General features: G+C 45.1%; 1 protein-coding gene across 1 annotated transcript in view; it reads left to right on the forward strand.

Moving 5' to 3' along the window:
- Positions 1 to 13277, forward strand: part of Abcc2 (ATP binding cassette subfamily C member 2) — a 69134-nt gene that overhangs the window by 23979 nt on the left and 31878 nt on the right. Inside the window, exons 9-16 of the mRNA XM_051146612.1 lie at positions 695 to 872; positions 3823 to 4077; positions 4941 to 5006; positions 6926 to 7063; positions 7548 to 7694; positions 10673 to 10757; positions 11424 to 11490; positions 13062 to 13188. Of these exons, the coding sequence (XP_051002569.1) occupies positions 695 to 872; positions 3823 to 4077; positions 4941 to 5006; positions 6926 to 7063; positions 7548 to 7694; positions 10673 to 10757; positions 11424 to 11490; positions 13062 to 13188 (1063 nt within the window). The remainder of the gene's footprint in view (positions 1 to 694; positions 873 to 3822; positions 4078 to 4940; positions 5007 to 6925; positions 7064 to 7547; positions 7695 to 10672; positions 10758 to 11423; positions 11491 to 13061; positions 13189 to 13277) is intronic.

Here is a 13277-nt window from a genome sequence, read left to right on the forward strand (position 1 = left end):
ATGGCCAACCAGAGAGCCCTTTCCCTCATAAGGGTGTGACCTTGCATTATCTAAAAATAACAGTGCAGGTGTGTGTGTGTGTGTGTGTAAAAATTTCTCTAAAGATCCATTTTTTCTTCTTTTTTGGAGTCCCTGTATGTAGCCCAGGCTGGCTGAAATTAAACTCTTGCCTCTCTTCCTTTAACCTCTGAATGCTGGGATTACTTTGACAAAACACCATGAGCAAAAGCCAAGTTGAGGCTAAAAGGGTTTATTTGGTTTATACTTCCACATTGTAGTCCATCACTGAAGGAAGCTGAGGCAGGAATTCAAACAGGGCAGGGGCCTGGAGGCAGATGCTGGTGCAGAGGCCATGGATGGGTGCTGTTTACTGGCTTGCTCCTCATGGATTGCCCAGCCTGCTTTTCTGTAGTACCCAGGACCAGCGGTGGCACCATCCTAGTTGCCTGAACCCTCCTCCACCAATCACTAATTAAGAAAATTTCTGTTCAGTCTTGCCTACAGTCTGATCTTATGGAGGCATTTTCTTAACTGAGGTTCTCTCCTCTCTGGTGGCGTTAGCTTATGTCAGGGACAATTCTGGTTGTTTTGTCACCTATAGTGCAAGAGTGAGACTTTGGCTGTATTAGGTAGAAGGAGGAGCCTTTGGGCACCTAGTGAGGGAGTGTCGCTTAATTTGGTCTTGTTCCTGCAGGTATCTCATTGGCTTTGTGAGAGACCCTGATGCGTATGTGTGGCTTGGATATATCTTCGCCATCCTGTTGTTTGTTGCGGCTCTCCTCCAGTCTTTCTGCCTCCAGAATTATTTCCAATTCTGTTTTGTGTTGGGAGTAAATGTACGGACAACCATCATGGCTTCTATATATAAGAAAGTAAGTGATTATGTCACGTATCGCTGAGACAAAAACAATAACCACTTAATAAACGTGAGCATTTATTCCAAGATTGAGGAAAATTGGATAGACATGAGTGACAATGCCAGCACAGTTCTGAATAGTGGTAATCTTCCCCCTTAAATGCTTCTTTGGGAATCAAAACATGAAGTGTGCGCATGTGCCTGAACAGGCTGCCCAGGGTCTGCCATTCAGTCCTGAAGGCTTAGACACCTCTTCTTGCCTCTCCTGACAAAATGAAAAGCCTCAGGAAATAAGGTAAAGACAGGGGGGGGATACAGTGCTTGGGGCTGCACTCTTAACACCATCCATATTTAATTTTTAAAGTATTTCTATTTTATGTGTAGGGGTGCTTTGTATATATGTATGTATGCTCACCATTATGTGTGCCTGGTGTTCATGGAAATGAGAAGAGGGCATCAGATCCCCTGAAATTGGAGTTACAGACAGTTGTGAGCCTCCGTATGGATGGTGGAAGTAGAATCTGGGGCCTCTGGAAGAGCAGCCAGTGTGTTTTTAACCACTGACCCATTTCTCCAGCCCCAGACCTTCAACATTTAATTCAAGTAATTACTAACACAAGCTCAAAGACCTAGTCCATCTGTCCCAAATTATAGTCTCACCAGTGGGAGTGAATTCTGTGGGATTCATATTCTGGAGATTAGAATTCTGTGTGAGTCATAGCTCCATCAACCTAGAATATATTTTACACAGAAATGTCTTTTTCTGGCTCATTCCCTTCTCTCTTTGTGATTTTTGTTTTGTTTTGGAGTGCTGATATTCAAGCTTGGGACCTTCTGCATGCTTTGGAGCTAGGTCTCCATCCAGCCTATCAATTCCTTTTTGTTTTTGTTTTTGTTTTTGCTTTTAGAGATGGGGTTTGTCTGTGTAGCCTTACCTGTCCTCACGAGTTCTGGGATTAAAAGCATGGGCCCAGATTTTTCTTCTATCTTTAGCAGATACCAAACCTTCCTCTGCCCACTTACTTACTTATTTCAGCTACATTCTCTCATGACTGAGTTCTGTACATTTGAGAGGTGTTCCATTTGCTTGAGATGATTTTGCTCATCTTTACTCTAATACATGGTTTAAATTTTTTAAATAACATTTATTGATTTTTGTGACTTTGTATTAGGTATGTGTGTGCATGCAGGTATGTGTGTGGAGAGGTAGGTGTGTATATGGGTGTGCTTGTGTGTGTGTGTGTGTGTGTGTGTGTGTGTGTGTGTGTGTGTGTGTGTAGAACTTGCAGGAGTTGGTTTTCTCCTCCCACTTTGATTCTGAGGATCAAACCTAGGCTATCAGGCTTGGTGGCAATGTTTATACCTGCTGAGTCATCTTTCTGGCCCTGATAACAATCAATTAAAGCAATTAGGACAGTTCTTTAGAACACGTTTTCTATACTTTTAAAAATTCTAATTTGTTCTGGCTTGCAGAGGTACATGCAGATAGAGCACCTCACATACATAAAATAAATAAATAAAACTTTAGCCAGGTGTGGTGGTGCACGCCTTTAATGCCAGCACTTGGAAGGCAGAAGCAGGTGGATCACTGTGAGTTCGAGGCCAGCCTGGTTTACACAGAGAGTCCAGGACAGACAAGGCTACACAGAGAAACCCTGTCTTGAAAAGCCAAAAAAAACAACAAAACAACAACAAAAAACCTTATTTGTGGCAAATTGGCATCAAAACCAACCATAATATATACCATTTCACACTGTGGTTCAGGTTGGCCTAGAACTTATTACGTAGCCCAGGCATCCCCACCCCCCCCCCCCCCCCGCCCCCGCCTCAGCCTCCTGAGTGCTGAAGTTACAGATGTAGACTATTACAGCTAGTTCTGTAAGGTATAGAAAGGAACAGAGCCACAGGTGTTGCTCTCCTGATCTTTTTTAGCATGAAAGCACAAAGCTGTGTTAGAGGTTCAGTCATGCCAGCAGTAAAGAAAGCATGTTACTACAGATATGTGGACTTGGTATCTTTTATCATCATTCTAAAAATCTGTGTCCTCCTTGATAATGCCTGCATCCTCACTGTAAGACTGTGGCTGAAAATAAGTTAGCCATATCAAAAGTCTGCAAGGGGTTGGGGAGATGGCTCAGTGCGTAAAGATGCCTGCCACCAAGCTAATGCCTGGGGAACCCTCCTGTTACACACACAAAATAAATAAATAAGACACAATAAAACTGTTGAGACCACAAGGCAAGAATCAACAATGCGGACCTACTCCTTTTTTTTAAAGTATTTATTTTTATGTATGAGTATTCTATCTGCATGTACACTTACATGCCAGAAGAGGGTGCCATATCACATTATAGATGGTTATAAGCCACTATGTGGTTGCTGGGAATTGAACTCAGGACCTTTGGAAGAACAGGCAGTGTTCTTAACCTCTGAGCCATCTCTCCAGCCCCCTGACCTACTCCTTCTTTCCTTCCATCTTTCACTTCCTCATTTTCTCCCATTCTCCCGTATTGAACACCTTATGATACAGTGGTGAAATGGGTAAATATGCACCTGTCCTCAGAGTTTACATCTGATAAATAACAGAAAAACAAAGTAACTATGGCTTGTTATAGTTAAAGTAAATAAAGAGTTAACTACAGAAGGTTATAGGGGCACACAAAAGTAACTCGGGTAGTCATTTCAAAAGTTGCATTTAAGTTGACACAAAGGATAGATGGGAATCTTGTAGACGGAGAAGTGTGTAAGTGGAAAGGATTTAATGAAGGAAAAAATAAGAGGAACAAGTGGTTACAAATGAGATAGCACATCCTGTTAAGGTTTGGACATAAGAAGCCATAGTCCAATGGAGAAGGCATGTCTGTGTGGGACCCATCCTCCTGTTGTTGTCATTTCCTGAGGTCCTCTTCCGCTCCCCGGTATTGCTGGTCGTATCTGCTGACCCCAATTCTAATCTTTATCTTTAGGCACTGACGCTGTCTAACTTGACCAGGAGGCAGTACACCATTGGAGAGACAGTGAACTTGATGTCTGTAGATACCCAAAAGCTAATGGATGTGACCAACTACATCCACTTGGTGTGGTCAAGTGTTTTACAGATTGCCTTGTCCATCTTCTTCCTGTGGAATGAGTTGGGACCTTCAGTCTTAGCAGGTGTTGGCGTAATGATTCTCCTGATCCCAGTTAATGGAGTCCTGGCTGCAAAGAGCAGGAAGATTCAGGTAAAGGAATGGTCACCTGTGTGCGTGTGCCTCTTTAACATATAAATCCTGACATTTGCCACTAATCCTTGGAGGGAGCTGGGGAAGGGCAAAGCTTATGGAAGACTTTCTACCACTCCAAAATTACCTAGCCTTTTCGATCTTCCCTTTTGGCCTCTGACTGGTCACTTGGTGTATAATTTTCCACCTACCTCTGCTGAGCTTCCTTCAGAAGTGGTTTTTTTTTGTTGTTGTTGTTGTTGTTTTTTACCTTGCTTCTCCATTGTAGGAAAATAAAGCAGCCATGCAGTCACATGGGTGATCCCAACTTTTAGTTTATGTCCTGACAATCACCCTGCTGTTGCCAGGTGGTTGGCCTCCAGGCAGACAGTCCAAAGCTCCATCAAGAATCACAGATTGACTAAGTGGACTCTCTAGAGCACGAGATCTAGTCATTCGCTTGTTTTGCATCCATTTAGTAGCAAATACTGTGTTTTACCAAGGGCACAGCAACACATCAGACAAGGGTGCTACTCTCGTGAATATTATATTCTCTTCCCAGGCTGGAGAGATAGACAAGGAAGAGAACTAAGTATAAAATGACAGTGAGTGGGGTGACCTTTTCAATTCGGAGGTCAAAGGAGTTCTCTGTGAGGTGGGCATCTAAAGCCAAGCTCCGAGGGACACCTCCTGACAACATAGGAGTAAGCCTTGCGATGGGTAAAGGAGGGTAGGGTCGGAGCAAGCTTGGCATAGTCAAGGGCCGGAGACAGGGTAGGGATTAAGTGACAGCCGCCGTTTCCCCTAGGGCCTGCCCTCAGCAGCAAACCTGGGCCCTTTCTCCCAGAAGTACATCTGGGTTTTGTCTTCCTTTCTCTTGGCAGGTACAAAACATGAAGAACAAAGATAAGCGTTTAAAAATCATGAACGAGATTCTCAGTGGAATTAAGGTAAGAGAAACACAGCAAAACAAAAACCAAACAACCAAACACCAAACAGAGGACGTCCTCTGGGTGCAGTGACAGAAAGGGACCATTCAGTGTCATATGGCTCCTGATTCGTTTATCCACAAGTCTCCTGTTCCTTCTTCTGTTCCTTCCAGATACTTTTGAAAATTGATTTCTATTTGTTTATCCTAAAGTATTTGTTTTTAAAAAATATTTACTTATTTATTATGTATACAGTATTCTGCCTGCATGTACACTTGCAGGCCAGAAGAGGACATCAGATCTCTAGATGGTTGTGAGCCACCATGTGGTTGCTGGGAATTGAACTCAGGACCTGTGGAAGAACAGTCAGTGCTCTTAACCTCTGAGCCCAAAGTATTTGTTTTTATACTTTACTGTAGAAAAATTTAAAAATAAATTTTAATTTATTTGACAATTTTATAACAAATTTTGATTAAATTTATCCCCCCCCACATACATGCACACACCATTCCCTCCCATCCCCTTCTATTCCCTCCGAACCTATTCTTCTTCTAGACACAATCCCCCTCTAATTTCCTCCTTTAAGAAACTATATCACCTGACTGAATTCAACTAGGATTGTCTGCGTGTACATGAGTGTAGACTTGTTGACTCATATGGAAATTTACCACTGGCTACACACCTAGGGGGCAATTATTTCCTTTCTCCCAGCAGCTGTTAAGTACTAATAGCTCCTGAGCTCAGAGCGAGACCTGTGCTCGCACTCCCCTAGCCACGGGGAAAGGTTGACAGGCTCCATCGCTAGCTAATGGCAGCTGCTGTGAGCTCATGAGTGCAATGTCCGGGTCATGTGTAAAAAACAGTGCTTTGCCGCACCCTCCCCATGCTCTGGCTCTTACACTGTTTCTATGCCCTTCCACGATGTTCCCTGGGCCTTGGGGCTAGGAGCACGGTGATTTAGAACCTCTGCTTAGGGCTGAGCACCACACAGTAGCCGCTTGTTTGTAGTACTTGGACTGCAGCCTCCCACAAAGAGAAGCTTCTCTGACTAAGGCTGCACCAGTCTGTGGGGTTGAATATAAACACTTAGAAGCTAGATTGACCTGTCCATTTAGCAAAACAAGAGTAGTAGGTCCCCCTAAGGCACTGACCTCCACGGGACAATTTTAGTTCTCTCTTATATTCTCTCTCTCTCTCTCTCTCTCTCTCTCTCTCTCTCTCTCTCTCTCTCTCATCTGTGTGTGCTCAAACATGTGTGTGCATGTGTGTGTGCATGTGAATGCAGGTGCCCATGGAGGAGGCCAGGGGTGTCAGATCCCTTGGAATTGTTCAGTTTCTTTAAGCTCAGATATTCTTTCTTTCTTTCTTTTTCTTTTTCTCTTTTGGTTTTTTGAGACAGGGTTTCCCTGTGTTATCTTGGCCGCCCAGACTCTCTTTGGAGACCAGGCTGGCCTTGAACACACAGCAATCCATGTGCCTCTGCCTCCCGAGTGCTGGGATTAAAAGTGTGTGCCACCATGCCCGGCCAAGCTCAGATATTCTGTCACCTTGATCCATTCTATTAGTGAACCTTCCACAGAGCTTCTTTCTATCTTTTTCTCTTTTGCCTAAATGGAAACAATGCTCTACAAAACCAGAATGGCTAGTTCACCTTGATTTACTCAGAAATTTCTAACCTTTACCATGGGAAGTTCTGGGTCTTGGCAAGTTTACTTGAACAGGCAAGTAGGGCAGTTTGTCAAACAAAACTCAAGTGAAGTGTGTGTGTGAAGTGCTTTACATTTAAGGGGCTGTCAACAAATATAAGCTACCTCTCTATAAACAGTCCATAATCTAGATTTCCAGCCCCCAAATTTTTGGTAGCTTATCCTAAAACAAGGGTGGACCATGTATACTTTTTCAGGCAGCAATGTGACTTTTGTTCTTCTCTGACCCATTAGATCCTGAAATATTTTGCCTGGGAGCCTTCATTCAAAGAGCAAGTCGACAGCCTTCGGAATAAAGAGCTCAAGAACCTACTGCACTTTGGCCAGCTGCAGACTCTGATGATATTCACCTTACAGTTAACTCCAGTGCTGGTGAGCAAAGGAGGGCCATGGCCTGAGGTCATAGTCTGTTTTTAACAGAGTCCGCTTGATCCCCAAAATTCAGGGAATTTGTCCCTCCTTCCTTAAATTTCTGTCTCCATCCCTTCAACCCCAACTCTACTTCCACCCTTTCGGTACTGCTGGGTGATCTGGCAGCCACTAATGATGGTTCATCATGAATGTGGACTCCGAGACCATTTGCATAGGAGGACTTGTCTGCTTGGGGGAAGCAATGTGGGTGTGGTCAAAGAGACAGAGGACCCAAGCTCTGACTTTAGCCGTCTACTGATGGGCTTTGTCACCTTGGGAGAGATATTTCTTCCTCTAATGGGATCTAGTTTCTTATAGGGAATCTGAAGAGATTGAGTTAACCCCTAACATTACTTCAACTCTGATACACAGTGTCCCTGAAACTTATTGCAAGGGTGTTTGGACCATTTCAATAGTGAGTTCCCTATGATCTTGTTCTTTCTAGGTGTCTGTGATCACCTTTTCTGTTTACGTGCTGGTGGATAGCAACAACATTTTGGATGCAGAGAAGGCCTTCACCTCCATCACCCTCTTCAATATCCTACGCTTTCCGCTCACCATGCTTCCCATGGTGACCACATCAATTCTTCAGGTACATAGGGACTCCACAGTTAGCTGCTTCATTGCCTTAGGTGCCCATTACTAGTCTACCGTAACTCACTGGTAGCATCTGCTAAAAAATGTTAAATTAAAAGTCCGTCTGGCTTCTGTTGTTATAGAAAACAAAATCCCAACCATTTGATTTTATCAGGAGCCAGATTCTGGGGTGAAAACTTGCTAGCTCAGAGAGGCAGAGAAAGCACCCAGCTGACCTTCCTACTCAGCTCATGTCCTAGAAGGAAAAAGCCAAAAAGCCACTAGCTCAGCTGACAGCTCAGGAGGAAAAGGCCAAAAACCTCAAAGCCTAAGGCTTGCTAGCTCAGCTGATGTCCCAGGAGGAAATGCCAAGAGCTAAAAGCCAAAGAGCGAGCTGAGTGTGCATGTCTGTAATGCCAGTGCTCTGGGAGGCAGAGGCAAGCGGATCCCTGTGAGTTAGAAGGGAGTCCAGGACAGCCAGGACTAAAGAGAGAACCCCTGTCTTGAAAAACAAACAAACAGAGCTAAAGAGCCAAAAATCCAAAAGCCGTTCTTGTCCATGCTGTCTTAAATACCCCTCAACTCAAAGTCCCTCCCACTTTTTAATCCCAGTCAGCTGGTTTCTTGCTCCACGTCTTGACCTAGAGCTAACTTTATTAAATCCTGTGTACATATAGCTCTTGGATTACAGGTGTGTGCTAGGGTTGACCACACCGTAATCATCTGTCTACAATAAACAGAAAGTTCTTGGATTAAAGTTGTGTGTTAAGGGTGAACCATACCAAACAAGAAATAGGTTTTTATAGTTCACAATCTCAGGGTTCACAATGGGATCAAATATCTTGCAACAGGTTTCTGGAGATACATGGTTTGATCATAGTAAAATCCTAAACTTGGGGCTGGAGAGATGGCTCATACGTCAAGAGCATTGGCTGCTCTTCTGTAGATCCTGAGTTCAATTCCCAGCAACCACATGGTGGCTCACAGCCATCTATAACAAGATCTGGTGCCCTCTTCTGGCCTGCAGGTGAACATGCGGGCAAAACACTGTATATATAGTAAATTAAAAAAAAAAAAAAAATCCTAAGCTCTCTCAGGCCCAGCTTATTTGGCTAACTAAAATGTGGGTCATCGGCCTGCAGGTGCACATGCGGGCAGAGCACTATATACATAATAATAAATTTTTAAAAACTCGTGGGTCATCATACTAGCCTCATTCACTTCACAGCAGACAATCTTATAAAGACATTTACTAAGGCTATTATGATTATGGCTGGTCAGAGCCATTTTCCCAGACTAGTTTCTCCCTTGCTATTCTAAAGCTCTTGAGGTATTGACATAGCCTTAAGTAAATAAGGCACAAAAGAAGAGAGAAACAAAAAACAAAACATAGGTCTTTGCATGAACCTATGTGGGAATAAGTTTGGGGGCCTCAAGCTGACATAGCTGGAAGCAGTGTCTTAGTTCTGGAAACTGACCACATAGTCTCCATGGACTAGACCTTAAGAGGGAGTCCTAAGGGCAGATGAGAGATGGATGCCAAGCCCAGAATGTTGAGGTATGGTGCTGCCCTGCGGTCATTTGAGAGGTAGCCAGGTTCAGACACAGCTCTGGCTACAAGGACTGAGATCAAAGAGAAGGCCTTCCTGTCTTAGAGGGAATAAAGAACGGGTAGCCCGCTCGCCCAGTGAGAGAACAGCACTCTCTTTTTGGATGTAGTTTATTGCAGACACAACAAAGGTGAGATCAGCGACGGTGCTCACGCCCTTCATTTCCTGTCACACAACGTAACCCTGAACCAAAAAGCATCTGGTGGTGGTATAACACCGGCAGCGGGACATTCTGTTTCTCAGGTGCTGATCCACGAAGCAGCTGAACAGTTCAGGCTTCATACTTCACCAGAGGCTGGATGTCTGTGAGACACAGCCTCATGGCAGCTCTCCTAGAAGACAGGAAGAGCAACGGAAAGCATCCATACGGGTGTGCCTTGAAACCTCTCGACTTCACACTTTCTGGCTACCTCAGAGTGTTCCGTACTTAGACCCCCCTGAAGCTTAGTCTTTGGCCCATTTCCTCTATAAAGGACACTGTAATAGACCAGCTACAATACTGGATAGTTCATTGAGGCCTAGACTCAGCTAAATAGGGGCAAGACTAGGGCCCAGTTACCAGAAGTAGGTATAAGCGAGGGTTCTGCCATAGAAGGTGGTGGTAGACAGTTTCTGGAAATAAGACCTAAGTTTGGAGAGAAATAGCAGTAGAGTTGAATTACCTGAGTCTCTGAAAGCTGAAATGCTGTCTTTATATAGTTCTGTCTAGTGTAGGATGCTTGCAGGGCTGAGGGATGGCGGGATGGCTTGCGGGGCTGAGAGATGGCGGGATGGCTTGCAGGGCTGAGGGATGGCGGGATGGCTTGCAGGGCTGAGGGATGGTTGAGTCTGTGGTAGTGGTCATGGCTAATGACAAAGTCAAAATCCTTTCCCGGCTTGTGTGTATGTTTTTAATTTCCTTTTATTTTATGTGCATTGGGTTTGCTTGTATGTATATCTGTGTGAGGATATGTCATATAGCCTAGAAAAGGAACTACAATTGTGTGAGCTGCCCTGTGGGTGCTGGGAATTGAGCCCAGATCCTCTGGAAGACCAGTCACTGCTCTTAACCCCTGTGCCATCCCTCCTGCGCTCCCCCTGCTTGTGTTTTGTAGTGAATTTCTTTTTCTTCCCCTTAGTTGTATTTCCATAAGGCCAACTGTTGTTGTTGTTTTTTTTTGTTTTTTTTTTGTTTTTTTTTAAATAATGTTTTCACTCGTTCTTTTAAAACTTCATGCAGGAGATTTTGAGCATATCCTTTCCCCTCCCCCAATTCCTTCCAGATTCTCTCCCATCTCCCTACCCACCCAACTTCATGAAAAACCAAGCCAAAACCACAATAAAATCCATAGACTGAAGTTTGTTACTAAAGTTTCTTATTCCTGAGTTCTTCTGTCCCCTGTAGGCCAGCGTTTCTGTAGACCGGATAGAGAAGTACCTGGGAGGAGACGATTTGGATACATCTGCTATTCACCGTGTCTGCAATTTTGGTAAGCAAATTTGGAAATTATTTCCACAAATTATTCGTAGTGCTGGCACCAGACTATTTATAGGGCGAGCTTAACCACAGCAGCTAATTAGCCTTGTATAATAAGCGATGCAAATTATGTTCTCAACTAAAGGAAAGTGCTTCACCAGAGTTCTAAGCTAAACACAGTTTGCTATTCTAAGATAAGCAGGAACTCCTCCTGCAAGGGACCCAGAAGACAGAAATCAGACTGAAGCCAAGTGTGGGAAGGTAGCTTGGGGTGACAGAACACATGGGTTCTGAATTGGAAGTCATCCACAGCCACACTAAACAGGGGTTCTGGAGTCCAAAATGGCGAGGGCTCAAATAAGAACACAGAGCTCACACAGAACAGAGGACGGCCAGGGATGGCTTGGGGTGCTGGGTGAGGGGGATGGGAAAGGTGGGAGGTGCTAGGTTGGGGCTGGGCATGGCTGTGGCATCTAGAGGTCAGCGGAACCTGAGAGCCCAGGTTTAGGTTCATTGTCTCTTGCTAGGATAAGCTCAGCACCTAAAAAAAAAAGAGGTGATTTCAGAGGCTGGTAGATGACTCCAAGACCATGTGCTGAGGAAAGGCGGGTGGTCACATGAGGGCCGACATGTAACTAAAAGAGAGGCCTTCCCCCCTCCTCTGCCCCCTTTTCCATAGATAAAGCCGTGCAGTTTTCAGAGGCCTCTTTTACTTGGGACCCGGACGTGGAAGCCACAATCCGAGAGTGAGTCCTTCCCCTTGTTCTGGTTCTTCCTTAGGACACTCCTACCCTGCCCTGTTCTCAGAAGAGGGCAGTGCACCACTAGTAAAGACTGTAAGTTGTGTTTGCATGGACACTAGATTAGGCTCGGCCCTGGAGGGATGTGCTGAGAGTAAAAAACCAGAGCCTTTCCTTGTGGCTTTATTCTCTGTCTGCTTTCATGCTGCGAGTCTATGCGTCTTCAGTTAAGAATCAATGAAGATATTTGTTCCTCCAGATAATAGGTGGAGAAAGTGCAGGTCCTGAGCTCTAGAGTCTAGCTTTTCTCCTCAGACTAGACTACTGCTATAGATTTCAGAGCTGGGTAGGACAGTGCACACCTGCTGTCTTAGCAGCCGGGAGCCTCAGGCAAGAGGAACATGAATTTGAGGCCAGTCTGGGATGTCTGCAAGACTCTGTCTTCAAAAAAGCGCTACTGTAGGCTACTCCCATTCAGTTACGACTACATAGAGCAGCTGTAATGCGGCCCATTCTCATGAACGTATCGGGCGCCTGTCAAGCCCTCCCCATTTTGGACTCCAGGTCCTGTTTGCTCCGGCTATGGATAACTTCCAAGCAAAGAACTCCATGACCTCCCGCCCTTCTCTTCTATTCCTGTAGCCTTGATTGAGGTGCACGCTGGGGTCGGCACCAGGACCAGTCAGGGCAAACGCCGCTGTTCTAACCCTCCCAGCCTTGAAGCTTTCCTTTATAGAGAGAAAAGAGGTGACAGTTGCCACTTGACTGCTGCAGTGCAGAACTGGCTGGGAGAGACTGGAGAGACTGTGTGGCAGGGTCCTGACGTTCTAAGTGCCTTAGCAGCACAAAGTGTCAAGCTGGCACAAAGAGTTCCTGGAATTGTAGCCCAGCATAGACCCCCTCCCCATGCCGAGAAGTCAGGGTTAGCGTTAGGGAAGGGAATTTCCCTTCAGGGACTATCACTCATGGAATATATTAGCCTGAGAAACATTAAGTAGCAAGCTTAGTTTAGAGGCAAAACCCAACTCTGCTACTTTAAAAGCAAAACTTTAGTTGGGAAGTGAGAAAGCGACCTTTCAAAACTGCCCAGCCCAGCAGTGGCCAAGCTGAGACCTGAACAGAATCAGGTGTTGTAGGCGCCTGAGCAGCGGTTGCTCAACAGCTGGTCCTGTGAGACCTTTTCCCCCTTGGAGAACTCTTGCTCTTGCAAACGCACCTTTGACATGAACTCATTTGATGAGTTTGATAACTAGGGCTCATTCTTCGGCTCTTAGAACTTACCAGTAATAAAGAGGCACCTTGGAGCCAGGTGTGGTGGTGCTCACCTTTAATCCCAGCACTCAGGAGGCAGAGGCAGAGGCAGGCAGATCTCTGTGAGTTCGAGGCCAGCCTAGTCTACAAAGTGAGTCGAGAACAGCTAGGATTACAAGAAAACCCTGTCTCGAATCATCTGTGGCAAAATTTCTAGTCTTGAGGGGAGAGTTATCTAAACACAGATTTCATAAAGAGTCAGAGGAATGCCTCGAGCTATGACCCCCCACCTACCCATGTCCTTCAGAAACATTTCTCTCTTTCAGTGTGAACCTGGACATAAAGCCAGGCCAATTGGTGGCTGTGGTGGGCACTGTAGGCTCTGGGAAATCCTCTCTGATATCAGCCATGCTGGGAGAGATGGAAAACGTCCATGGGCACATCACCATCAAGGTGAGTGGAGTGGAGAGGAGAAGCCTTCTGACCCCAGATGTTTCCTCCTCTGGGTCCTGGAGACATCTGATGCAATTGTGACTGTAGAT

This window comes from Acomys russatus, chromosome 5, assembly GCF_903995435.1.
Source record: "Acomys russatus chromosome 5, mAcoRus1.1, whole genome shotgun sequence".
Taxonomy (NCBI): domain Eukaryota; kingdom Metazoa; phylum Chordata; class Mammalia; order Rodentia; family Muridae; genus Acomys; species Acomys russatus.